This window comes from Lynx canadensis, chromosome A3, assembly GCF_007474595.2.
Source record: "Lynx canadensis isolate LIC74 chromosome A3, mLynCan4.pri.v2, whole genome shotgun sequence".
Taxonomy (NCBI): domain Eukaryota; kingdom Metazoa; phylum Chordata; class Mammalia; order Carnivora; family Felidae; genus Lynx; species Lynx canadensis.
The window spans coordinates 79,309,296-79,337,211 of record NC_044305.1 but is presented as its reverse complement, the minus strand read 5'-3'; the positions used below and the strand labels follow the sequence as shown (position 1 = coordinate 79,337,211).

Below are 27,916 nucleotides of genomic sequence, written 5' to 3'. Positions count from 1 at the left end.
CAGGCCCGCGCGGGCGCACAGGCCTCAGCGGGGAGGGAATGGCCGCCTCACACCGAGCGGCGAAGCTGGCGGCCTCCAGTCTCCAAACCCCGGTAAATCCCAGCACCGGAGCGCAGGTCGCCCAGTACGAACGCGAAGAACCTTTAGAGGCTCTGGGGGCGGAGGCCGTGGAGGAGGAGAAAGACGAAGAGGAAGAGAAGGCAGTGCGGCCGGCGCGGGCGCGGGTAATGCGGGGGCGGGAGGTGGCGGGGGCTGGGCGTCCGCCTGGTGCAGGTGGGGGTTGGTTGGCGTTCCAGCAAGGTGAAGGACAGGCTGGGAAACGCTGCGCCCTGTCCAGCTCCTCCCTACACAGTAAATCTGGCCCGCCACCTTCTTTCTGCCCCCCCCCCCCCGGAAAATACTCTAAACCGAGGCGTTGGGAAATCTTTTAATTTTCACCGAAGAGGTTGTTGTAAAAATTTCTTGGAGAGCATTTACTTTATTTCTAGAGAGTACAAAGTACAGAAGCTTATTCCTTTTGCTCCAGCATCTGTTGGGCATAGTTATTTCTTTTTCTTTTCAACTTGGGGAAAACTGATGTTCGCAATAGCGGATAACCCATATAACTCAGGTGAATCCGCTGTGCTGTCAGGTGTGTTTAATTGTCGCCTTAAAGTCTTGGTTATTAGTGCATTGTAACACTGCCCATGAGAGGCGGTGTTTAAAACCATTGAAGAGTTCAGTGGGCAGATCATATACAGATTAAAGTTAAGCATCCAGAGAAGCAAACTACCGAGGTTCTAGTTTCCTAAACAACTCCTCAGGGTGAGACAGGCTTTTCACTGACCAATTTTCAGCGTCACATGTGTCCTGAACCTGCCCATCAGGTAGAGGGCCGAGTCTGCCATTTATTCTCTTCGCTTAAAAGACTGGAACATTGAATTTTAATTCTCATGTGCAGATATTAACTTCCTTACCCCCAGTTAATGATTCTTAGCACTATTTGTCTAAAGATTCTCAGATACAAAACATTATGGCCTATGACTAATGAAAATCACTGGATATTTTGGAATTCTAACCTTTTTACACTAAAACTGTTAATAAGAAAATATGGGGGCGCCTGGGTGGCTCAGTCAGTTGGGCGGCTGACTTCGGCTCAGGTCATGATCTCGTGGTCCGTGGGTTTGAGCCCCGCGTCGGGCTCTGTGCTGACAGCTCAGAGCCTGAAGCCTGTTTCGGATTCTGTGTCTCCCTCTCTCTGACCCTCCCCGGTTCATGCTCTGTCTCTCTCTGTCTCAAAAATAAATAAACGTTAAAAAAAAATAAAATGTTTAAAAAAAAGAAAAGAAAAGAAAATCTGTAGCAACATCTTTTATGGTCAGTATTTCACCAACATATAAACTACTTGAGGTGTAAAGTAAAGCAGATTAAGACCCTGAACAAAACCAGCGTCAGAGTCCTGGGAACAGTTTCACTCATGATAAAGTTTCCCCACAACACAAATCTCAGTAGCCAGCAAAGGGAGCAAAGTGATGGAGGGAAAAGATTTGAATAGAGGAAAAGGATTGGGAGTCGGATTAGGATCCATTCTCTGCCATTTGCTAAGTGATATTACAATGTAACTTTCTTTCTTGTATGTAAAAAAACTATAATATCTCTTTTGTCTCACCAGGATATTAGGAGAACCAATGAGAAAATGTGTGTCATATCTAAAGAATGATTTATGTAAATTTGTATTAATAATAACAACTTCCGGTGAGACTGTCATTTGAACAACTTGCCCAAAGATTAAATTCTCCTTTGGCTTGCTGTGGTATAGGAGTCAGTCATTTCTGTAGTTGCAGGTATACTTCCTGTGCCCATATTGGGCTCTGAGGCCAGTTCTCTGAATCTAGCTTCAGTTGGAGATAGCACTTCATAGGCCCTGTTATGTGATTGATGATGACATGGGTAAAACAATATTCTTTAATTCACATTTAACCTTTTTCAAAAAATATCAAGCAGTTATTAAGTGCTAGTCACTGACTATTTAGTTGTGAATGAAACAGACATAGATCACATTGTCACAAATACAAAATGAATAGTCAAATGATTATAAGATGAGAAATACCAGCTAAGAAATGAACAGGCTTCTATGATTAAAAAAAAGAAGTAGCCAGGCACCTGCTTCTGCTTAAACGAGTTAACATTTAAGTTGATGCCTGGTAGATGAGAAAGAGCAACAATTTGAAGAGTAGGGGCAGAAAAAACATTCATTCCAGGCAGAGGGAACAGCATGTGCAGATGCCCTGAGACTGAAAGAGAAAGAGCTTTGTGTTATTAAGGATCTGAAAAGAGAGAGTGGGAGGCGGGAGGGGAGCTGAGAGGAGAGGAGAGGAGAGGCAAGGAGAGATGAGGTTGGAGAGGTTAGCTGGGCCTGATCATTCAGGGCCTTTTAGACCAAGATAAGTTTAGTGTTTATTGTTGGTACAGCAGGATGTCCTATGAGACTTAAGAGATCTGGCATGTTTCTTTTTACGTTTTTAAAAGATGACTTGGTGGCTTTGTGGAGAATTATTGGAGACTTTGACAAAGCAGAAGTAAGGGATTGGTTAGGAGGCTGTTGTAGTGATTTAGGGGCCAAAGGTGGTAGCTTGGACCTAGGCCGGGGGACATGGCAAGAAGTGGACAGATTTCTCTAGAATGGATAGGATTTACTGTTAGATCGGATGTGAAAGCTAAGGAAGAGGAAGAAATCAAGAATGCTCATTCCCAGGTTTCTGGTTTGACCAGGTGTATAGAAAGGAATGCCATTATTTAATTGGGGATAACTGGAGAGGAATAGGTGTACAGGCTGGGTGGGAACTGAGATTTCCTTGATTCTGAGATGCCTGTGAAACTACCAAGTGGAAATGTGTAGGAAGCAGTTGGGCCTATGAAACCATAGTCCTGGGGTCTGCACTATAGATTTCTGTCTGGGAGTTTTCAGCATTTTAAAGACAATGGGAATGGATGAAGTCACTAAAGGAGAGAGTACAGAGAAAGAAGAGAAGGGGCCTGGTATAGAACTCTTAAGAACCTAGCATTTAAGGGGTATCTGGGTGGCTCAGTCAGTTCAGCATCCACTGGCTCAGGTCATGATATTACGGTTTGTGACTTCGAGCCCTGCATCGGGCTCTGTGCTGACAGCCTAGAGCCTGGAGCCTGTTTTGGATTCTAAGTCTCCCTCTCTCTCTGCCCCTCAGAGAGAGGGACAGAGTGCCACCAGGGGAGGGGCAAATGCACATTCCCTAAGGTGACACAGAGACTTTCAGTCCCTCCTCCCTTTGTTCTTTGGCACATACTCACTGTAAAGCCTGTGAAAATAAGCCCATGAAATGGAGAAGGGAAAAAGAACCATGAAGTGAAGTGAAGGTTTGGGACTCCATTGTGGGGGAGGGTTCGTACATATTTTCGATAGGTTGTAAACCTACTGTTAACTAGACAGCTCAGCTTTTATTTGGTATTTCTGAAAATGAATCATCTCCCTTCTCACAAGCCTACTTAAAAAAAAAAAAAAAATATATATATATATATATATATATATATATATATATATATATATATTAAGGAGCACCTGGGTGGCTCAGTCCGTCAAGCATCTGACTCTTCATTTCAGCTCAGGTCATGATCTCAACGATTCGCACTGACAGCGCAGAGCCTGTTTGGGATTCTCTCTGTCTCACTGTCTCACTCTGCCCCTTCCCTGCTCATGCTCTCTCTCTCTCAAATAAATCAGACTTTGTATAAAAAAAAATATATATATATATATATATATATATATATATTTTTTTTTTTTTTTAAACAAGGGTACCTGGGTGGCTCAGTTGATTAAGCCTCCAACTCTCTTGATTTGGGTTCAGGTCATAATCTCACAGTTTGGTGAGTTCGAGCCCCTCATTGGGCTCTGCGCTGACAGCATAGAGCCTGCTTGGGATTCTCTCTCCCCCTCCCCCGACTCATGCTGTCTCTGCCTCTCTCAAAATAAATAAATAAACTTAAAAAAAAAAAAAAGAACTTAGCATTTGATAGGTAGAGAAAAGGGGGGCAAAAGAGATTAAGGACCAGCTACAGTGGTCAGCAAGGTGTGCAAGTTTCCTATTCATTGGCTTTGGTGATGAGGGAAAGGGTTAAATGCTGCTAAGGGAAGGGAAATTTCATCCCTGAAACAGGAGCGAAGGAGAAAAAGGGCACAAAAGTGGGCAGTCTTGTAGGTGGGAAGATGAGTGAACTTCCCTCTGATGGTTTCTGTCCTCTCAAAGAAATAGAAGAGTTATCATGGGTAGTTGGGGGCTGGGTGTGAGAGTAGTAGAAGAGCAAGGGAAAGAAAGGTAAGCAGTATTGCTGGGGGAGGACAATTACTGGAGTCTTGCTCCAGGAGTATGTGTGGAGGTGCCAGGCACACCAAGTATCCATTAGAAATTGTCCAGTTTTACTCTAGTATTAGTATTCACAAAACCTTCATTTTATTTTTTTAAGTTACATTTTAATTATGGAAGTAATACATGAACACGTTCTCCTTTTAAAATTTCAGCTACAGGGGCACCAGGTTGGCTCATTCGGTGGAGCATCCAACTCTTGATCTCAGGGTTGTGAGTTCGAGCCCCATGTTTGGTGTAGAGATTACTTAAAAATAAGTTTTTTTTCAGGTTTATTTATTTATTTTGAGAGAGAGAGAGCACATGCAAGCAGGGGAGGGGCAGAGAGAGAGTGAAGAGTGAGAGAATCCCAAGCAGGCTTCACATCGGCAGTGGCAGCAGGGAGCCCAATGTGGGGCTTGAACCCACGAACCACGAGATCTGGACCTGAGCTGAAACCAAAAGTTGGATGCTTAACTGACTGAACCACCCAGGTGCCCCAAAAATAATATCTTAAAAAATATGTCTAGGGGCGCCTGGGTGGCGCAGTCGGTTAAGCGTCCGACTTCAGCCAGGTCACGATCTCGCGGTCCGGGAGTTCGAGCCCCGCGTCGGGCTCTGGGCTGATGGCTCAGAGCCTGGAGCCTGTTTCCAATTCTGTGTCTCCCTCTCTCTCTGCCCCTCCCCCGTTCATGCTGTGTCTCTCTCTGTCCCAAAAATAAATAAACGTTGAAAAAAAAATATTAAAAAAAAAATATGTCTATCAAATGCTACAAATAAGGTGTAGGCCCTTTTAACACCTCTCCCCCCAAAAAGAAAATCTGACCACCCCAACGCCCATTAGTAGCTACTGTTGTAAAACTGATGTATAGTTGGGGCACCTGGGGTGGCTCAGTCAGGTGTCTGACTTCAGCTTAGGTCATGTTCTCACGGTTCATGGTTTGAGCCCTGGGTCGGGCTCTGTGCTGACAGCTCAGAACCTGGAGCCTGCTTTGGATTCTGTGTCTCCCTGTCTCTGGCCCTCCCTTGCTCACGCTCTGTCTCCCTCTGTCAAAATAAACATTAAAAAAATTAAAAAATAAAACTGGATGTATAGTCTTTTGGGCTTCCTCCTATCTCCTATGTACATAATACTTTAATATATGGTCACATTTTTAAAAAAATTTTTTTAGTGTTTATTTATTTTTGAGACAGAGCATGAATGGGGGAGGGTCAAAGAGAGAGGGAGACACAGCATCCAAAACAGGCTCCAGGCTGTGAGCTGTTAGCACAGAGCCCGACTCGGGGCTCAAACTCACAGACCGTGAGATCCTGACCTGAGCTGAAGTCGGAGGCTCAACCGACTGAGCCACCTAGGCGCCCCTATATGGTCACGTTTTATTTATACATATTGTTCTGCAGCTTGCTTTTTCTCTTACATTTACTGGGGGGTTTATCCATGTTAGCATATATAGATCTACCTTATCCCTTAGAAATCTTTTCAGTGCAAAAAAGTTTTTAAATAAAAATTCCGGAACTGCAGATGATACTAGATAGAATTATAGCACAAAAATAATTGACAGTGCTAGTTACTGATGAAGCAACGTGTGCTACAAGGAGTCATCATCTAAATAGGTCAAGCCAATGTAGGGAAGATTATCCTCTAATCTGGTGGCTGCTGCATGTACAACATTCCATAGAAAGCTGAACAATTAAAGGGAAAGGGTACTATTTTAGGTTCTTGGAAAATAATGTCCTTGGCCTAGGTTATTTGATTTACTAAATATTTTCTATATACCAAATATTGTATGGAGATGATTAGAAGTTGCTTATTAACCATTCATCTGTTTTTGTCTTAAATTTTTTTTTAATGTTTATTTATTTTTGAGAGAGAGAGACAGAGTGTGAGCTGGGAAAGGGGTGGAGAGAGGAGACATAGATCCAAAGCAGGCTCTGGGCTCCAGGCTCCAGGCTCCAAGCTCTGAGCTGTCAGCACAGAGCCCGATGCAGGGCTCAAACTCATGGACTGTGAGATCGTGGTCTGAGCCGAAGTCCGATGCTTAATCTACTGAACCACCCAGTCGCCCCACCATTTGTCTGTTTTAGATAAAATGTTTTGAGATCAGTTTATCTGAAAAGTTTGAAGTATTAAGCTGAAATGGAGTGGATAGTATGCCAAAGTCAATGCCTAAGTATACTTTGTAGAGATTACTTTGTAGAGATTACGGTTCCATCTTGTTAGAAGCTAGTTAATCCTTCTATAATTTTTCAAACAGTTTTTCCAGGTCCAAATACATTTTATCCTTTTTGTGAAAATGATTCTTATTAGGCCTCCTTTTAAGGCACGTTCTAAAAGAATGAATGAAGAGCACACGGATGTTTTTGCCTAAAAATAGTTCTTTGGAATATTAATTGTAGTCTTTGGAAAATAAGCCCTTTCCTTAATGTGGATTAGAATATAGCTCTTTAGGGCAGCCAGTATTTCTTCAAATGATTCAGTCCTATGTGAGGGAATACCTGTCTTCCCTCTGTGTAAACTTAATTTTTTTTATTTTTTTTTTTTGGCTTATATTCATTCATCCAACAAATATTTCTTGAGTATTTGCCATTGGCCAAATACTTTTCTAGACATTGGGAACTCAGCCACAAACAAAACAGATAAATCATTGCCTTTGGGATACTTATTTTTTGGTAGGGAGGCAAGGTATATGGTACTCAAATAAGCAACTTCATGTAGATGTCAGTTGGAGGTGAATATTTATGACAAAAATAAAGCAGAAAAGGGAGGCCGACAATGAGTGGGGGGGGTGGGGAGAGGTTGTAATTTCAAATAGGGTAGTCAGTGAAATCTTGTTAAGAAGATGACATTTCATTAACACCTGAAGGTGTGAGCAAGTGGGCTGTGCAAATACCTGAAGGAAGAGCATCCCAGGGAGAAGGAACACCAAGTGCAAAGGTCCTGAGGTGATTTTGCTGATTCTGTGAACATTGGAAAAACTGCAAACTGGAGTCAGTTACCGCTGCTAGAATGAACTGCTGCTAGGGAGACTCAGCAGACAGAGAACTAACAGAAAGGGATAAAGTCCCTTCTTCCTCCTCCAGCTTTGCAGTTTCCCTCTAGTCTTATTTATTTATTTATTTATTTATTTATTTATTTATTTATTTATTTATTTAGAGTCTACTGGGGAACAGCTGGCAAAGCAGAAACATTCTTTGTGGAGTCCCATCCCCAGCATCACATAACAGGGTATAGAATTCTGGGTGGCATTGGAGCCAAGAAACAATAGTTTTAACACCTGGCACATCTATTTTATGTATCATAAAACTGATAGTGCCCATATCACAGAAGTGCAGAACCTAGGCTTGGATGAGAATTCTGACACCATGCCTATAATCTTTCTCCCAAGGCATGATAAAACTGAAGTTATTTAACTTCCATACAACTGTTTCTTATTGAAGGATTATAGGGGGGCTGAAACCAGGTGACCAGTGAGTGGTTAGGAGCCAGTAGTTAGATGAGAAGTGGGAACCATTTCCTGCTTACCCTAACCTCCGTTTTCATGCTTTGTCCCCAAAACTGCTTTATGCATTTTACTCCCCTCTTATCCTGCACTTTGCTCCCCACCATGTCACCTACCCCTGCTGCTTTGGCTAATGTCATTTAACTTCATCTGGAATACCCCTTTCCTTTTCCCCCCTTCACTGTCTTTGACCCTCTGGATTCTTCCATTCTTTGACTCATCTCAAATATCACCTCTTCCAGGAAGCCTTCCTTTATCTTCCAAACTCAAACCAAACTAAAGCTCCTTTTATTTGAATACCCTTATCACTTGGTCTTTGTGTCACTTTCTCCTTTATGTCAGTCCTCCTCTCCCTGCTTATTTAAATGTTGGTGTTTGCCAACATTTCCATCCTCAGGTTCTTGTCTCTCATCGCTCTGCAACCTTATCCACATCCAAGGCTGTACCTGTCACTTCTGTGTGCATTGTGGTTTCCTGGACATCTGGCTGCCCAACTCTCCCCTCAAACTTAGTGTGTCTAAGACAGAGATTAGTTCCCTTTCCCTAAAACACTGTCTGCCGCGGTATTCCCTGTGTTGATGAATGACAGCACCGTCATGTACCTAGACAGCACTCCACACAGAAAGCTTTTTACTTTCTTGCCCACAATCCAGGCCATTATCAAGCCTCCTTTCTTTTGTCCCTGGTGCTGCTCCCTTCATTTTGCCCTTAATATCTCTAACTCAGACCTTTGCAATAGCCCATTAACTGCTGCCAACCTAGCTTTCTTTCACTCCCTCCTCCTTGCTGCGAAGACTCCTGATCATCATGGTGTTACTCCTCTGCTCACATCCTTCAAGGCTCCTCTTGGCTATGGCCTGGCAACCTGGACTCTTGGTTGGGGCTTTCAACTTGCCGTTTTCACTTTGTTTCCCACCCTCCCTTGGGCTCCATATACCCAATTTCCCACCCCTGCTGAGACTCCCTCTCTGAACACATAATGCCTGTTCCTTCCTCTTGTGGCTAAAAAACCTCTCCTGTCCTTGGGAGGACTTTGGTGTGCCTTTGGAGCCTAAAAGATTTGGGATTGAATACCAGCTCTGCTACTTCCTAGCTGTGTGACTGCAGGCAGGTCACCTAACTCCTCTGAGCCTTGGTTTCCTTGAGATCATACTACCTGCTAGTTGCATTGCCACAGGGTATAATAATATACAATGAATGTTCTAGCACTGTGCCTCAGATTTCTTTGTCTTTCACTGCTTCCTTGGTCTCTGGCACACTTTGTCCTCATCCAATTTTATGTCTCCAGTCTGGCTCACCTCTGCAAATTCTGCCTCTTCTTTCCCCCTAGTCAGAATTAGGCATTCTTTCTGTGAGCTTTCATGGTGTCTTATAGAGTGACATACATGGTGACTCTTCTGTCTCCCTGTTCAACTGAACAGGAGTCAAGAGTTCTGTCTGTCTCATTCAGTCTGCTATTGATTTATGTACATGTCCTCTGGTAAACTAGCCAGAAGCTTCTCTAAGGTAGAGTTTTTATCTGATTTGTATCTTTAGCAGCCAGCTGAATGCTGGTTGTCTCCAAAAAGTTAATGAATGAGGAAATTAACAAAGTTCTCATCCCCACAGCTAAGTAATGGTGAGGAGCACATACAGAAACAGCAGAAGATATCAGAAAACTCTCTTACTTGAGTTGTAGGGTATATATAAAGCAATTCTCTGAGTCATAAATTCATTGGTAATGAATTTCTGCTTACCAATTCTTTCAAAGAAAACTTGTTTTCCTTCATTTGTTTTAGGTTACCCCAAGTGGTACAGCACTGGCCTCTTGTACACTGTTTTTAGTCCATTAAAAAAAAGCCCATACCTATAACTATTTGTAGACAGCTGATTTTATGAATTTTTCTGTTGGGAGAAGCTACTCGCTTTTCTAGAATCTTATCAGATTTGATCTATAGTTTTCTATGGCAAACCTGCTTTTTTCACTTTCAGTCTATTTCATGCTCTGGGTTAAATTTAAAACCATGATCAGCAGTCTTTTATGCATAGCATCATAAATAATTTCACCTGTATCTCAACTGAGAAATATTAAAATTATTTTCTTTACAGAGAAAATGGGGTTTTACCTTTTTAGTTGTTGAAGTTAAAGAACTTTGGAAGGTGTGTGAAAAGAGTGAGGGAGGAAGACCAGTCAGACCCTTCTAGGCATGACCTGTATATAGCATAGCTGTGCTATGTGTAGTTATGATACTATACTGCTCTTGTTCTCTTGTCACTATGACAGTCCCTGTCACCCATGGGAGCTATTGCTTTTGTTGCCCACAGAAGTTGTTGTTCTGATGGTCTCTCCTACCCGCCCCCCACTTCCTGTTTTGTCCTGAGGCATATAGGTGTCCTTCTCTCTGGCTTCTTAGTGAACCAATGAGAAGTTCCCTCCATTCCCCTGTCCTCATTCTCCCATTTCCCTGACTTTTCCCTTTCCCTATCTTTTCTCCAAAGGCACACCCTCAGGGCCAACACTGTAGGAGCCCAGCTAGGGAAGGGTTTGGGGCTGTTTTGGCTGGTTTGCAGCAGGAAGAACTGTTTTTCTTCATCTCATTTAGTTGGTTAAGCATCAGACTCTTGATTTGGGCTCAGGTCATGAGAAGTGGGAACGAACCATTTCCTGCTTACCCTAACCTCTCTTTCCAGGCTTCTGATCCTGTGAGATCGAGCCCCACATCAGTTCCGTGTTGAGTGTGGAGCCTGCTTAAGATGCTCTCTCTTTCTCCCTCTGCCCCTCTCCCCTGCTCACATGCTCTCTTTCTAAAAAACAAAAATAATAAATAAAGGACTTTCCTTGAGAAAAAAAAAGTATAATTCAGAAGGAGGTTGTTTATAAAGGATGGTTTGGTTCTATTCTATTATCGTATATGAGTTAGTACATGACCTAGGAATCTAACCATCATTTATAAAATGAATTAAATAGCATTTATTTTCTGGCAATTTGATATCTATCTATCTCATTTTTTTTTTTAATGATTATTTATTTTGAGAGAGAGAGTGCGTGTGAATGAGCAGGGGAGGGGCAGAGAGAGAGGGAGAGAGAGAATCCCAAGCAGGCTCCACGCTGTCAGCATAGAGCCTGACTCAGGACCAGATCCCACGACTCTGAGATTATGACCTGAGCTGAGATCAAGGGTCAGATGCTTAATTGACTTAGCCACCCAGGTGCCCCTCTTTCTCATTCTTAATAAAATGTCATTAGGGGAAAATGTACATAGCCCACAAGTAACTTAGAATCCATTATATGTATGTAGCCCACAAGTAACATATAACCTAATTAAGTGTACACTTTAAGAAGCAGCATTGGGAATTGGTGTCATTTTAATTTGTCTTTCAATTCGAAATACCATGTAACAGGTTTTTTTTTTTCCTTCCTACCAGACTAATATTAACACTAACATTTCCGAGGTGGATGCACAAACACATATAAGTGGTGAGGACATTGTGGACTTCTCTGATGTTTACCACTCTAATGAAGACTATTTTAGGAAACTAGAAGAGCTGAAAGCTGCCCACTTGGAAACTATGGCAAAATTAGAGAAAATGTACCAGAATAAATTAAATTTAAAGGAAGTTCAGCCAGTGATCATTAGGGAAGAAGCTTCTAGTGTCTCTTCCAGGTAAGTTTGTACATGTATTATTTGTGGGCTGTAAAATGTATACTTAAAAGTGCAGAACAAAACTATCTCAGAATATCTTCTCTCTACTGTCCCTTTGTACTTTTAATGATATACAGAGGTTGGATTTTATTCAAAATGTGTAATGGCTTATCCACCAATGGCTACTTGTTTTGAGAGTCATTTGGTGGTCATTTAGTCTTTTCTCTCTGACCTGCCACTTACAGAACTGTAGCTATGTATCAAAATATTTAGTCTGGCCATTTTTAAATGATAAAAATTAAAATTTAATTTTAAAAGCCGTTTACAGTATGTGGATTAACATGAGATCATTAAAAATACAAAGTACGACTCTGCTCTCTCTCTCTTTATCCCCCTCCCCTTAATATCTCAAGAGTATACTTTTCACTTTAATAAACTTTCCAGCTTCTGGTACTTAAAAAAAGTTATATATGTATGTGTATATATATATATATATACATATATATACACACACATGTATATATATATACACACACATATATATGTATATATATTTATAATATGTATGTGTATATCTGTGTGTGTGTGTATAAATATAAAGTACAAAGTGTTCAGATCTAAGATATAAATCTTATTCAGGTTTTCAAAATAGTCTGTAATTCCTGGACCCATTTCTACTGTAAACTCTCTTGTTTTGAAACTTGAGGCAAGTCTCTTAACTCATCCAGTTGGTCAGTGCTAATTGTGCATCTCCCATGTGCCAGGCGTTGCCTGGCCCCTGAGGAGCCAAAATCGAGATGCCCTCGAGGAGCTCAAAGAACTAGCTGAGAACCAAAAATTACAATACAACATGATGTAACAGTGTTATAGAGACAGAAGAAGAAACAATTGATTATGTTATGGTGTTGGTAGAGGAATGCAGGCAGGAATTTTCTACAGACCTGTCATATCTAAGTTCAGTCTTAAAGGAGGCATAGCTGTAGCAGATGTGGGAAGCCAGGAGTGGGCTTCTAGGCAACAGAAACCATGTGTGCAGAGGCGTGGCAGCATGAGAAATCACGGTGTGTGTGAAGAACTTCATGTGATTGGATATAACTTAAGATTAGAAACTGGAGGGGCACCTGGGTGGCTCAGTTGGTTGTGTCCAACTTCAGCTCAGGTCATGATCTCGCGGTTTCTGAGTTCGAGTCCTGCATCGGGCTCTGTACTGACAGCTCAGAGCCTGGAGCCTCCTTCAGATTTTGTGTGTCCCTCTCTCTCTGCCCCTCCCCTGCTTGTACTCTGTCTCTCGCTCTGGAAAATAAAACAAACATTAAGAAAAAAATGTTTGGAAACTGGAAGTAGAGAGAAGCAGGAGGTGAAACGGAAAGGCAGACAGCGGCTAGCCTTGAAGGGCTTTATAATCTAGACTTGACTTTGTTACAATGACAAATCATAGAAAAGTTTCAAGAAGCAGAGTGACATGATTATATGTATGTTTTAAGATGGTGACTCTGGAAAACGTGTAGAGAATGGAATAAAGTTTACACCCAAGGAGCCTCTGCTGTCTCAGGTTCCCCTGTAATGTGAGGGAGTTGAATTTTAGATAATTTATAGGCATCTCTTAACTCTATTCTAAATAAAAGTGATAATTAGAAGCCTTATCTATAGGCTCTTATCTTCTAACTGATTATACCTTGATCTTAGAAAATATATAGTGCTCAGGATGCCTGACTGGCTCAGTCGGTTAAGCGTCCAACTTCAGCTCAGGTCATGATCTTGCAGTTCACAAGTTCGAGCCCTGCGTCTGGCTCTGTGCTGACAGCTCAGAGCCTGGAGCCTGCTTTAGATTCCGTGTCTCCCTCTCTCTCTCTGCCTCTCTCCCACTCATATTCTCTCTCTCAAAATTAAACATTTAAAAAAATTTGTTTTATATTAAAAGAAAAAACAAAATATCTAGTTCTTAATTTGTATATTTGGTCACATGCAACTGAGAGCATAATCTAATTATTCTTCTCATTTAGGTCTGAATCAGAAAAGAACTCCTATCACCGTATCTCATTAATGACATCCTTTTCAGAGCCTGATTTAGGGCAATGTTCCTCCTTGATTATGTCTTCCTCTGAAGATGAGTTGCCCAACTTAGAAAAAGAGTGTCCTGAGAAAAAGAGAGTGATGAGCTATGCTAAAGAACTGATCAACAACATGTGGACAAACTTCTCTGTTGAAGATTATATTCAGTGTGGACATGCTGACTTCCCAGTTGAAAAAACAAAGAAGAAACCAAGAGAATGGGTACCAAAGGTTACAGTACCTGAACCTTTTCAGATGATGATTAGGGAACAGAGGAAAAAAGAAGCAAACATGAAATCTAAGCCAGATATTGAAATGGTACACCAACTGCTCAAAAAACAAGAGGAGGAATCAGAGTGTAAGAAAAAATTCCGAGCCAATCCAGTTCCTGCATTTGTCTTTTTCCCCCTTTATCATGACATAGTCAAGCAAAATGAAGAACGCAGGAGATATATGAAGGAGAAAAACAAAGAAGCTCTTTTGGCCTCACAAAAGCCATTTAAGTTTATCGCAAGGGAGGAACAGAAGCAAGCAATGCGGGATAAGCAGATGAGAGACTTGTTTAAGTCTAAAAAGAAAACAAATCGATTTAAGGCCAGACCTATACCTCGGTCTACTTATGGTTCAGTTACCAATGGAAAGTTAGAAGAAGAGCCGTATAGAAACATTAGGATGCAACTGAGAGCCCAAGAGCTTTTACAGAATTCATCCCCTCTGCCTCGCAGATCAGGTCACAGAAGTTGTGCTGCAAGGAAGCTCAAGGGTCCTGAACAGGCTGAAAAGTTGAAGTGTAAACACAACTTTAGGTGGCAAACTGCTGATTTTGAAGACCTTCCCGAGAGATATCAGAAACGCCTCTCGAAACAGAAGTTTTCAAAATTCCTAACTGTCCGTAAACCATCTGATCTTCACGCAGCCTCCAATGCATCCACTCAGAGAGAAAAAATTTTGGCAGACGTTGCAGCAGATGAAGAACATTTAAAAGAAACACGGGCTTATCTGTCTCCAAGGCACAAGTCACCAGCAAGAAGTGCAAGTGCAAAGCCTGTGCCTTGTCACTGCAACCCTCCAATGCCCACAGTGTCTTCCAGAGGAAGAGAACAAGCCACAAGGTAAATAACTAGGATATCGTACCAGCTGACTCGCGGTTGCTAAAATCGTGTTTGCAGCTCTGTTGATTTTATGTTGGTGAATTTGAAAATGTGAAAAAATTATATTTGGTGATATATTTACTGTATAATATAGAGTATTTTGCCAGAGGGTGTTCTGCTAAGAAATGAATGTATTTTGTATTTTATGAATCTTTGGGGATAGAAAAGGTTAGCCTGTTGATTTCTAGTTTTGCAAGTCAGAGCCTTCACAAAAGGTTGCCTTTTTTCAACCTTTGAATTTTCCCGTGTTAAATCTTTGCTAAACAGCATTCTCACTGGCTTAAAGTGAATTAAGCCTTAGTTTGTTGCCCTCAGGAGATCACTTGAGGAAAAGAAAATGTTGGAAGAAGAGAGAAGTCGGATCCTAACTAAGCAGAAGCAAAGGATGAAAGAATTGCAGAAACTCCTGATGACCCGGGCTAAGGCTTATGACTCACATCAAAGTTTAGCTCAAATGTCTAAATCCAGAGTCATGTCTCTCAGGTATCATAAAAGAATCCTGAACCTCCAGATCACTGGTTTTCAAACTTTCTTTCAGTGGATACGATATATGAACAGATTGATTAGTATTTTAGTTTCCAGATTAAGTTGCCATCAGTTACTTAAATTCAACGTACACACATTCTCATTCACACTCACCTCATGGTAAGGACCATAAAGCCATATTGATGAATTGAAACATTTCATATTGATTGTGGCCATAGTTCATAGTTGTAATTTTATGTTAGTATCTAGTCTTTTTTTATACTTTTTTTTATACTTTATACTTTTTTTTTTTAAGTAGTTTCCATGTCCATTGTTGGGCTTGAACATGATACAACCCTGAGATCAAGGGTCATATGCTCTACTGATTGAGGTAGCCAGGTGCTCCTTCTTTATACTATTTTTGATTGCACAGTACTAATTTTGAGAAAAATCTTTTTTTAAGTTTTTAATTTTAATTTCAGTAAACAGAAAAATTTTGATTCACACAAAGCTCTTTTTTAATAGCTTGCCATGTAATCTAAGAATATTCTTCAATAAATAGATATGTCACAGAGCTTTGTTCTGAGGTCTGCATGAAATCTAATATCACAAATTAACACACTGATGTTAAATAACATCAGTTATGTGTGTCAGTTAACACGTGTGTATAAATGTTTAGTGGTGTGTATTGCATTCCGTTGCAGTTTGAATATAAATAAATAAAAATATTTGCAGAACCCCTTCACGAACACTGGAATTCTGCAGCACAAAGTTTGAAAACCAGTGTTCCAGAGGAACATTTTTATGTAAAAATGTTCATGTTTAAGTAGGAAAATATCTCCCCCTAAGCTGGGTAAGTAATATGATTAATTAATTTTTAATCTGATTTATAAGTACCCCCCAAATTATATTTGCTTTTATTTTTTATATTTTATTTATTTTATGATTTTATTTTAGAGAGAGAGTGCAGGAGTGGGGAAGAGAGGCAGAGAGAAAGAATTCTAAGCAGGCTTCAGATTCAGCACAGAGCCCAATGCAGGACTCGATCCCACAACCCTGGGATCATGACTTGAGCTTAAATCAAGAGTCGGACACTCAACCGACTAAGCCATACAGGCACCCCTGTATTTGCTTTTAATTATGAGTATTCCTTTTTAATTGTAAATTTTTATTTATAATAATAATAATTATATTCTTTTATAATGTATATTATGTTTCTATCCCTTATAATATATATCAGTGTAATTCAGTGATAGAGGGAGCTTAATTTGATGAACTTGAGCAATAATTTTTAGAAATATACTGTTCACCCTAAGAAAGAAAAACTGGATTTTTCATAATACCAATCTTGTGTATAATTAAGGATAATTAGCATTTTATAGTACAATTATTTTCTCTAATCCATGAAATCTTATTATCTTGGTAAAGTTAGTATATTTTACATAGAGGAAATAGCATAATTTAGTTCATTATAGGATCTTATCCAAGTAGTAAGTACATTTATTGTGAATTTATGTATTTTGCTTCCTTTTTTCTATATGTTCTATTCCCATAGTCCCCATTTCTCCCCTGACCTGCTCCCATTTAATTCACTCTGCCACCGATTTATAGGAGATCTCACTTATGAGGAAAAAGAAGGAGCAAGGTCTTGTTTTTCAGAAGAAATTCCTTAAAGAAAAGATATCTAATTTGAACTAAATTTTCTTGTTTTTTTTCACTTACAAATGAGATAAGAGGGTGTTCATTCATCTCTTCAGGCCAGTTTGAAGCATTTTAATACATAATTTTTTTTAAATCTTGAAGATTTCAGAAACATCAGAGTATCCAGATTGTTCCCAGTATGTAAAGGTGTGTTCTCACAACCTAGGATTTTATTCTGCAGTCCATAAAAATTTACCAGTCTAGGAAAGGAATTGTGGTAAACTGTAAGCTGTGCTCATAATTTAACTTCTGATCTGTCGTCTAAGCTAAATGTTATATGTGCAAGTTATTATTTCTTTTTAAAATGCTGTTCCTTTTATTTGATTTTAGAAAGAGTGAAAAGGAAAGGATGAGAGAATACCAACGAGAACTAGAAGAGAGAGAAGAAAAATTAAAAAACAGGCCGCTACTATTTGAAAGAGTTGCTCAGGTTGTGTTTGTTGGAATTTAAGAGCTACTGTCAGCCTTTTTTTTTTTAATTTAGCATCTCTAGCTCCTAATTTACAGTCCATTTTTTTTATATGTTGTATACAATTTATTGAGACATATTGTTTCTGTGACAGCTTCATCAAATCAGTCAAGTAAGTTTTTGCTCAAATCTGAGCATTGAATCTCGTTGATAAGACATGTCAGCTTGATAACATGCTGCTAATCCAGTCGTATTCAAAATGTTTCACAGCCTGTTTTTCATGGCTGGTCTTTTCTTTTTAATACCAACTTAGCCGGATATTAAGGTGAGCCTTCATGATACAATTTGTAAGTCTTTGAAGAATTAAAAAAATGAAACAAAATGCTAATGGAATCAGATTTATTTCTGCCAGTTTCTTTTCCAGTTTCATTGAGATATAATTGACTTAGAGCACTGTATAAATTTAAGGTGTACAACGTAGTGAGTTGGTATACATATATTGCAAAATGATTACCACCACAAGTTCAGTTAATAACCATCACCTCATGTAGTCACCAAACTTTTAGGATTTACTAAGATCTAAACTTTTAGGGGTTACTCTCTCAGCAGCTTTTTTAAAAAATATATATATTTAAAAAAATTTTTTTTTTTCAACGTTTTTTTATTTTATTTTTGGGACAGAGAGAGACAGAGAGGGGCAGAGAGAGAGGGAGACACAGAATCGGAAACAGGCTCCAGGCTCTGAGCCATCAGCCCAGAGCCCGACGCGGGGCTCGAACTCACGGACCGCGAGATCGTGACCTGGCTGAAGTCGGACGCTTAACCGACTGCGCCACCCAGGCGCCCCAAAAATATATATATTTTTAAAGTTTATTTATTTTTGAGAGAGAGAGAGAGAGAGTGAGAGAGTGTGTGTGAACAGGGGAGAGGGTGAGAGAGAGAGGGGGACAGAGGATCCAAAGTGGGCACTGTGATGACAGCAGAGAGCCTGATGCAGGGCTCGAACTCACAAACTGCGAAATCCTGACCTGAGGCGAAGTTGGAAGCCTAACAGACTGAACCACCCAGGTGCCCCTCTTAGCATCTTATACCTTAGCATATATACCATACAGTGGTATTAACAGAGTCATCATGTTGTACATTACATTCCCAGTACTTATTTATCTTGAAACTAGAGGTTTATACCTTTGACCACTTTCATCCAACTCCCTTGGTAACCACAAATCTGATCTGTTTTTCTATGAGTTTCTTCTGTTTTTGCTTTTAGATTCCACATATAGTGAGATCATATAGAATTTGTCTTCCTCTGATTTATTTCATTTAGCATAAAGTCCTCAAAGTCCATCTATATCGTTGCATATGGCAGGATTTCCCTTTTTATGACTGAATAGTATCCCACTGCATATATACCACATTTTCTTTATCCATTAATCTTTTGATGGACACTTATTTTGTTTCCATATCTTGGCTATTGTAAATAGTAATGCATTGAATGTGAGGGCACAGATAATCTCTTTAACATGGTGATTTTGTTTCCTTCAAATAAATACCCAGAAGTTGGACATTGCTGGATTCTATCATATTTCTATTTCTGTCTTGTTTATTTTAATGTTTATTTATGTATTTTTGAGAGAGTGAGAGAGAGCAGGGGAGGGGCAGAGAGAGAGGGAGACAGAGAATCCCAAGCAAGCTCTGCATGGTCAGTGCAGAGTCTGACATGGGGCTCGAACCCACAAACTACAAGATCATGATCTAAGCTGAAGTCAAGAGTCGGACATTCAGCGAACTGAGCCACCCAGGTGCCCCTCATATTTCTATTTTTAATTTTTTCAGGAACCTCTGTACTGTTTTCCATTTACAGTCCTACCAACAGTACACAAGGGTTCCCTTTTCTCTACCTCCTCACTAGCATTTGTTATCTCTTGTCTTTTTGATATAGCCATTGTGACAGGTGTGAGGTAGTATCTCATTGTGGTTTTGATTAGTATTTCTCTGATGACTAGTGATGTTGAGTATCTTTTCATATATCTGTTGGCCATTTGAATATCTTTTTTGGAACAATATTCAGATCATTTGCCCATTTTAAATTGGATTATTTGTTTTTTTTACTGTTGACTTGTATGAGTTCTTTATATATTTTGAATGTTAACCCCTTATCAGATAAATGATATGCAGATATTTTCTCCATTCAGTACATTGCCTTTTCATTTTGTTGATTTTTTTTTTAAGTGAGTCTGTAATTTTCATTCTTACCTACAATTACTGAAAGCGCTTCCTTTTCACTGGAAAAATAATTAGATCGTATGGACAATGAACCCTGATTTTACTAAATTTGTACTCGGTTTTATAATCTCCCCCTAAAAAATATTTGTCAATTTCACATCCCTCTCAAAAGGGAGGTGTTCTAATGGGTGACATAGCTTAACAATAGACAGAATCACTGGAAGTTACAGGTGTTGTGAATTTCAACCTGTTACATTTGGAGCTTCCTGTTAGCATTATAGGAACTCTTCTTCTCAGTGACTCACTGAGGACAGAGATGTATTGTAACTGAATTTACACATTACAGCCTCTCAAAGTTATGGGAACCCTTTACTTACAGATTTGTATATAATTTTATGTGATGCTTTTCATTTTAAGGGGTGGGTTTCTTTTTTTAAAATCTCAGTTTCAACTTGGAAAAATCATCATAAGCTGTTCTATTTAGCATAAAGTGATTGACTTTTAGCTCCTAAAATAGTTATTTCCAGCTCCCAGCTGCAGGTTTTTATGTCTGTTTGTCTGGTGGCTCTGTCTACAGAGATTTCCCACAGGTATCTTACATTCATCTTGCCTGAAACTAGATCTTCCTCTTTGATTTCCTATTTTTATTGGACCATAGTTTTGGTGATTGGGAACCACTTTGCCTCCCTCTTTCAGTTGCTACTGAGAGACCTGGAAAGTTTTCTTCCTAAATAATATTTGGACCTGCCTTTCTCCATTCCCAATGGTGAAATGCTAGGTGAAATCTCTGTTGTCTCCTGTGTGAGTTATTGTAATGGTTTGACTCATTTTCCTGCCTTGCTCTTTGCAAAGCCACCCATTATATCTTCACTTTACTATTCCCGTTCCCTTGCCAAATCTTAACCCTGAATATGTAGTGAATAATCTCTGATAACGATGATGATCATCCATTTTCACTGATTCCACTCATTCTCATTTTCAGTGAATGGTATCAAGAGATCTTGGGGCACCTGGTGGTTCAGTGGGTTAAGTGGCTCTTTCTTGGTATTGGCTCAGGTCATGTTCTCCTGGTTTGTGAGTTTGAGCCCTGCATCAGGCTCTGCACTTTAGTGTGGAGGCTGCTTGGGATTCTCTCTTCCCTCTCTCTCTGACCTTCCCCTGCTTGTGCCCTCTCCCCCTCTCAAAATAAACTTTAAAAAACTAAAAAAAAAAAAAAAAAAAGAAGAAGGAAATCTTGTCACTGACTTCTTCAAACAATATTACAAAGTGGGTATTCCTTTTTTGAAAGTTTATTTATTTTTGAGAGAGAGAGATGCAAGCAGGGGAGGGGCAGAGAGAGAGAGAGGGAGACCCAAGATCCAAAGCAGGCTCCACGCTGTCAGCACAGAACCTGATGCGGGGCTCGAACTCACAAACTGTGAGATCATGGCCTGAGCCAGTCAGAGGCTTTGGCCTCCCAAAGTGGCTATTCCTATATTACAGAGGAAAAAGCTGAAGTTCAAAGAATGTAAGTAGTAAGATTCATAGTTAGTAATGGAACTAGGGTTGGACCCAAGTCAATCCTTCCAAGCACTTAACACTAAGCTGTCCTGCTTTCTCCCAGAAGATAACCCCATGAGTCTTAGCATGTATAGATCCTCTACTTTCTGATCCCTGTTAACCTCTAAAGAGGTTAACTAGTTTCTTTCAGAAACTTTTCTTTCAGATCATACCAGACTACTAGTTTCAAACTTGAAATCTTCGTTGATGCTGTTTCTGAACACTCTTAGAGCTTCTTCCTATTTTTCCTCCTGATCTTTCAAGTCTTCCTATAAAATCACTTCTTGAATTGTTTCCCAGGTTGGATTGAGTACCCTTTCCTCTGTTTTTTTTTTTTATTACCCTCAGCATACCTCTGTCTTTGCTCCTGCTACATTGTGTGGGAAATTATCTGTTTCAGGATCTCTCTTCCCTTCTAGCTAGTTACTTTTGAAGGTTGTGGTCAAATCTTTGTATTTCCAGCACCCAGCACCTAGGAGAACATCTGGCACAGAGATGTTAAGCATTTGTTGAACCAAAACTGAACTGTCATGATCAAATTAGCCAGATAATGACTTCTCATTTGGGGGGGGGGGGATTAGCCCAGGCTGCGAGCACTGCCCTGACCTATTAGTGATGAGTCTCAGCGTGAGTAAGCCGTTTTGCCATGCTTTGAATTCCCAGTTTCTAAGCACAGAGAAAATGAAGCAAAGTAAGTAGTCATGTGAAATTAAACCCATGAAGAAGTTTTAAATGTTGAAAACATAGGTCAGTTTCATAGCTGATGCTACTTCTGCCGCTTCTGGCCCTAACATATGCTGTTCCCTTTGTCCAAAACACTTTCCTGTGTCTATACCCACTACCTTCCATGAGGACTTGTTACAAAATAAGTATTCAGTAATTAAATAAATGATATAATTGATATAAATGAAACTTATGGTTATGAAAAATAAGTACTTTCCCCCCTTCAAATGAGGGCACTGATTTGTAGACAAACTCATCATTGCATGTTATTTTGGTTTCCTGTGGAAGAAACACTAGTTTTCTTTTGCAGTATTTGGTAGTAAAATAAAATAATCATAGTTATTTTAATTGCTCCTTTTATTTCATTGTCTATAATTCTTTTGCATGGTGAAATGCAAGGAAGAAATATTTATTTCAAAATTTATTTTTTTATTTTTTTTAATGTTTTTATTTATTTTTGAGACAGAGACAGAGCATGAGCAGGGGGAGGGGCAGAGAGAGAGGGAAACACAGAATCTGAAGCAGACTCCAGGCTCTGAGCTGTTGGTGCAGAGCCCGACATGCGGCTCGAACTCATAGACTGTGAGATCGTGACCGAGCTGAAGTCAGACGCTCAATGTACTGAGCCACCCAGGCGCCCCAGAAATGTTTGTTTCAATTAAGAACAATTATACACTAGGGGTGCCTGGGTGGCTCAGTCGGTTAATTGACTCTTGGTTTCAGCTCAGGTCATGATCTCGTGGTTCATGAGTTGGAGCCCCATGTTGGGCTCTACCCTGGCGGTGTGGACCCTGCTTGGGATTCTTTCTCTTTCCCTCTCTCTGCTTCTCCCCTGTTCTCTCTCTCTCCCTGTCTCTCAAAATAAGTAAATAAACTTAAAAAAATTTTTAAAGAATAATTATACACTATTCACCATGATATAAAATATTAAAAGGTAATTAATTCTATATATAGAGTGACTGGCGGTGACTCACCACTGCTTTGGTTTTGTTAACATAAATTAGTACAATTTTTTTCTCACAGCCTGTTTTGCTGTGACTTTTGCTGCTAATTAACAGCTGTTATTTCATAAATTCACTCACAACTTTATGCATTATCCCCTTGTTAGGGCTAATTGTGGTCTTGCTGCTGTTGAGTTATTCTCTAGCAGAGTAAGCCTATGATCCAATACAGAACAAACCGTGTTGTCCTGTTTCTTGGAAATCACAGGGTTTATTAACTGAGTAGATGTTAAATTAAATTCTAAGCCAAATTCAAATGAAGACTTATGAGTACTAACTTTGGTATCATTTTAATATCTCTTATATTTAATTTGTTTAGATCAGCATATACTGTTCTTAATGCATTTAAAGTTAGGTCTGGGGTTTCCTTATTCTGCTTTACATTCTTGGGGGCATAGTTCTTCTCACTTTGCCATGACTTTCAGTTCCTCGAGGCTTGTCTGTTGATATTCATAGCCTCTGAATGCGTTTTTATTTACTTTTCCAAAAATTGTTGCTACTCATAGTGGGTGGATTTAGTAGTGCTTTTTCAGTTTTTCAGAGCATCAGGAAATCACCGGTGGTGGTTTATCCATTGTAATCGGTCTTTGCTATTTTGGTTCCTCCCACGGAACACTAGACGCCATGTTCCCTCATTATGCTGGAGTCCGTAGATTAGGCAAATCAATACTGACACCTGCATTGCTGAAGTCAGGTTTAAGCCACCTTCAAACTCCAGGATGACCACTATTACTTAGAGAAAGCAGCATGGTGGAGTGGAACAGACCTAGGAACTGGTCAAGAGACTTGGTTCTATCACTCATTATCCTTGTGACCTTAAGCAAACTGCTTAACCTTAGTGGGGGTGGAGGGAGTGTCTTAATTTCTTTGTTTGATATATTTGGGGGTAAGACTGGGTACTCTCCCACACTCTTTCCAATATGGGATGCCACTGGGGCACTGGAACTAGTGTATTCCTAGTCACCTTGCTTTAGTTGGAGGTCCAGATGGAAATTTTTTCCTTTTCTTTTCTTTTCTTGAGAGAAGGAGGGCATGGGTAAGGGGGGAGAGAGAGAGAAACAGAGAGAGAATCTCAAGCAGGCTCCACGCTGTCAGTCCAGAGCCTGACACAAGGCTCCAACCCACAAACCGTGAGATCATGACCTGAGCTGAAACCAAGAGTCAGTTGCTTAACCGACTGAACCACCCAGGCACCCCCCCAGATGGCAATTCTTGGCCCTATACTAGTTCATATCCGCTCATAGGAGGTAAAAGTTGACTAAAACTGAGGCACTAGCGTGAACCCCAGTCATCTTGTGACCCTGGAAAGCCTGTGGTCTCAGGAACTGTGATGACTCCTAACTTGCTTCAGGTATGAGAGGGTCATCTTAGCTCAGCTCCACGGGTCCCAAAGCCAGGAAACAACTTTCTGGAGATTTGAACACAGATCAAAATTCTTATCCTTCTTGCTGTATCCATTGCTTCCTCCAGAGTAAAGACAAGAACAGTGATGATTTTATCATCTTTGATGGATTAGAGATGTGGCATGTAAAGAGTAGAAATTACAGGAGGTACATAAAATGAAAGAAACCTCTGACAACTATCACGAACTTCTTTTCTTCCTGATTTTTCCAGATATCCTTGAACATAAAAGCCTATTTTTAAAAATATATAAAACAGGTATAGTGTAAAGAATAACTATAGGTCAAAACTCATGTGGCTACCACCCAGCTTAACAAATAGAACGTTGCCAGCACCCCAGAAACCTTGTGTGCCCTTCCCAGATCGAAACCCTCCCCCACTCCCCTGGAGGTAACCACCATTGTAACTTCTGAGATAAGCATTTCCTTGTTTTTGTCATTACTGTTGTTGTGTTTTTTTGTTTGTTTGTTTTTGCAGTTTTACCTTCCTATGTACCTATCCCTACAAGTATAGTTTAGTTTTGCCTGTTTGGGAACTTTATGTAAATGAATCATACGTTCTGTATGTATTGTCTAGTGGTTTACTTCTTTTGCTTAGTATTATGTTTGTGAGATCAATCCATGTTGTCATGGACAACTAGAGTTCACTCATCGTCATTGCTTTATTTTACTCTGTTGTGTGAATAGACCACTATTTAGCCATCCTGTTATTGATAGGTATTTGGGTTGTTTCTGGTTTGGGGTTGTTACAAACTATATTATCTGGAACGTTTTTGTACATGTCTTTTGGGGCACATCTATAGGACTTTCTCTGGAAATATGCCTGCAAGTGGGTTTGCTCGTCAGAGGGTCTGCCTGTTTCCAGCCAACTGTGATTATTGAATTTAATTTTCACCGGAGCTTTTAACCCATACATCTTTAATGGAAATTTAAAGTCTTTTGTTCTCATCTAAAAAGGTTTGTCTTTCCTATAGAAAAATGCAAGAATGGCAGCAGAAAAGCATTATTCTAACACCCTAAAAGCAGTAGGACTATCTGATGAGTTTGTTTCAAGGAAAGGCCAAAGTAGAAAAATATTTGAGTACTTCAGCAATCAAGAGATGAAAAGTTTCACTGAAGATAAAGAAAGGTAACATATATAAGATGTCTAAATGGTTTACCTTTGAAATAATTCTTACCTACTGGAAAGCATAAAACTGTTCTGTATTTTTAAAAGATCTCTTAACCTAACATATGTGAATTGTTGTAAAACATTGATATTTTAACATTTGACACATTCAGAACATTACATGGTGATGAGGTATCTTGTTTTTAAAGCAGAATAATTTAAATTCTGACTGACATAAATAATGAAAATAGTTAAGATGCTTTCAAATGGAGTTTTGAGAGTCAATCAAGGTTTGAAATAAGTTAGTTCCCAATTGACACTTCTATAGAGTTTTCTTGATAAATCGGAGTTCGTACACTTGAGGAAGACTGACTACTTGATGGCATACATTGCAAAGAGTTTGTTGACCTTTAAACCAAATCATTTTTCCTGTGAAAGATTGATACATTTCTTCCTCCAGCCTTAATGAAGAAGAAAAAACAGAAGAAGGAGAGAATGGGGAAGAAAATTATTTTATTGATACCAACAGCCAGGATTCTTACAAGGAAAAAGAGGAAGCTGATGAAGAGAGTGGAGAGGAGAAATCTGTCAAGGAGTAACATGGAATCAGTAGGGTCTCCTGTCTGAGCCCCTGCAGTCAATTACAGCCTTGGGCATTAGCATCCATGCTCGTGGTGTTCAGAACATCAGTGGGAACCTTGTGATATGTACAGGGCTCTTGAGCAAAGTCATGTGTAGCCGGAAAAGGCCAAATCCAGCCAAATGAATGGTTTTTGGGTCAGTTAGAGTAAAGCTTTGGCTATTCAGGTTTTTTAATCGCTACATATAGTCTGTGTGTAACTTTGATCTCACTTGTATTTTTAAAAAGCATTTGAGAATCACAGCTGTCACAAACTGATTAGTTATAAAAATATATGTTACTTCCTTATTTGGGGTGGAAAAAAATGGCTTAGCATTGAGAGCAGAGAGAAGTATTGGCTTTTGGTGATTTGAAAACATTTTTCTCGGAAGCCTGAATCAATAAATATCTTAAAATTACACTATTTGCCCATTCTTTTCCTCTGCAATCCATCTCACAAAATGAATCCTCACACTTGTTTTACTGGGTATTTTAAGTCTTATCTGAGCCATTTTTTTAAAAATAATAAAACACAGAAAAAATACATACTTGCAAATTTGCATACATTTCTGCACTGAGAGTTTGCTGTTAAATTATCCACACTATATCATTACTTTTTCTTTTTATCCCTAGTCTTATTCCAAATTATTTTTGATGTGTAAATTATTAGAAAAGTTTTTATATCAGTATTTTTTTAATTCTGTGTATTATGATGGAAATAATTGTAAGCATCTGAGTTATAATCTTAATTGAAGGTAAATATCAACCCTATTGTGTATATGATGAAATTGTGCATAATAACTTGTTCAAGGAAAATCTCCAAAGAAATTCATATTTAACTCTTTTTTATTTTATTATTAAAAAAATAATTTTTTAAATGTCTTATTTATTTTTGAGAGAGCACAGTCAGGGAGGGACAGAGACAAGGGGACAGAGGATCTGAAGTGGGCTCTGTGCTGACAGCAGTGAACCAGATGCGGGGCTTGAACTCACGAACCTTGAGATCATGACCTGAGCCGAAGTCGGATGCCCAACTGACTAAGCCACCCAGGTACCCCCAGGTTTTTTTAAAAATATTTTTTTTAATGTTTATTTCTGAGACAGAGAGAGACAGAGCATGAGTGGGGGAGGGGCAGAGAGAGAGAGGGAGACACAGAATCCAAAACAGGCTCCAGGCTCTGAGCTGTCAGCACAGAGCTCGACATGGGGCTTGAACTCACAGATCACAAGATCATGATCTGAGCCGAAGCTGGACGCTCAACCAACTGAGCCATCCAGGCGCCCCAAGGTACCCCCAGACTTAACTCTTTAATACTTGACCCAGTTGTTCTCAAATTTATATACACAATTGCAAACATATTTTGTCTTTCTGTAATTATGGTAATTTGAGTTTATGAATCTATTATTTTTCTTCTCTAAGCAAGTTTTTGTTTTAAAACTTCAAACCAGACATAAAGATGTGATAGGATAAGACATTTTCTTTTCTAAAAACAACCTCCTTTAAAGAGGATGAACTAGGGGCGCCTGCATGGCTCAGTGAGTAAAGCTTCCGACTTTGGCTCAGGTCATGATCTTGCACTCTGTGAGTTCAAGCCCTGTGTCAGGCTTTGCGCTGACAGCTCAGAGCCTGGAGCCTGCTTCAAATTCTGTCTCCCTCTCTCTCTGCCCCTCCCCGACTCATACTCTGTCTCTCTGTCTCTCTCTCTTTCTCTGTCTCTCTCTCTTTCAAAATTAAACATTAAAAAAAATTTTTTTTTAAAGATGAACTAATTAAGGTGTATAGAATAGCAGTGATTCCCAACTGGAAATTTATGCTTTTAATTAAAAAATAAGGTGATTTTTCTCAAGGGCACATGTTTACTTATAATCCCTTTCCTATCATTTGTTCCAAAACTATTTGTCACTATAATTAGATTGTAAACTCTTTGAGAGTTGGCACCATTTTAAAATTCATTTTGTATTCCTTTAATATTTTGTACAGGATTGTGCATATGGTAAGCACTTAATAAAGGCTTGAATAAGTAGATGAATATGGTTTTTAATTATA

The 27,916-nt window shown here is 39.5% G+C and overlaps 1 protein-coding gene across 2 annotated transcripts; it reads left to right on the top strand.

Annotated features, from left to right (window-relative positions):
• The first annotated feature begins 7 nt into the window (after positions 1 to 7).
• Positions 8 to 26,288, top strand: FAM161A (FAM161 centrosomal protein A). 2 transcript variants are annotated; one of them, XM_030310672.1, is made up of 7 exons: positions 8 to 224; positions 11,261 to 11,499; positions 13,482 to 14,642; positions 14,997 to 15,164; positions 17,178 to 17,277; positions 25,117 to 25,271; positions 25,711 to 26,288. In XM_030310672.1, the coding sequence occupies exons 1-7, from the start codon at positions 39 to 41 to the stop codon at positions 25,847 to 25,849; spliced, it is 2,148 nt and encodes a 715-aa protein (XP_030166532.1). In that variant the 5' UTR covers positions 8 to 38; the 3' UTR covers positions 25,850 to 26,288. The 2 variants fall into 2 exon arrangements, with proteins under 2 accessions (XP_030166532.1, XP_030166533.1); XM_030310673.1 differs by lacking the exon at positions 14,997 to 15,164.
• Positions 26,289 to 27,916: the final 1,628 nt, after the last annotated feature.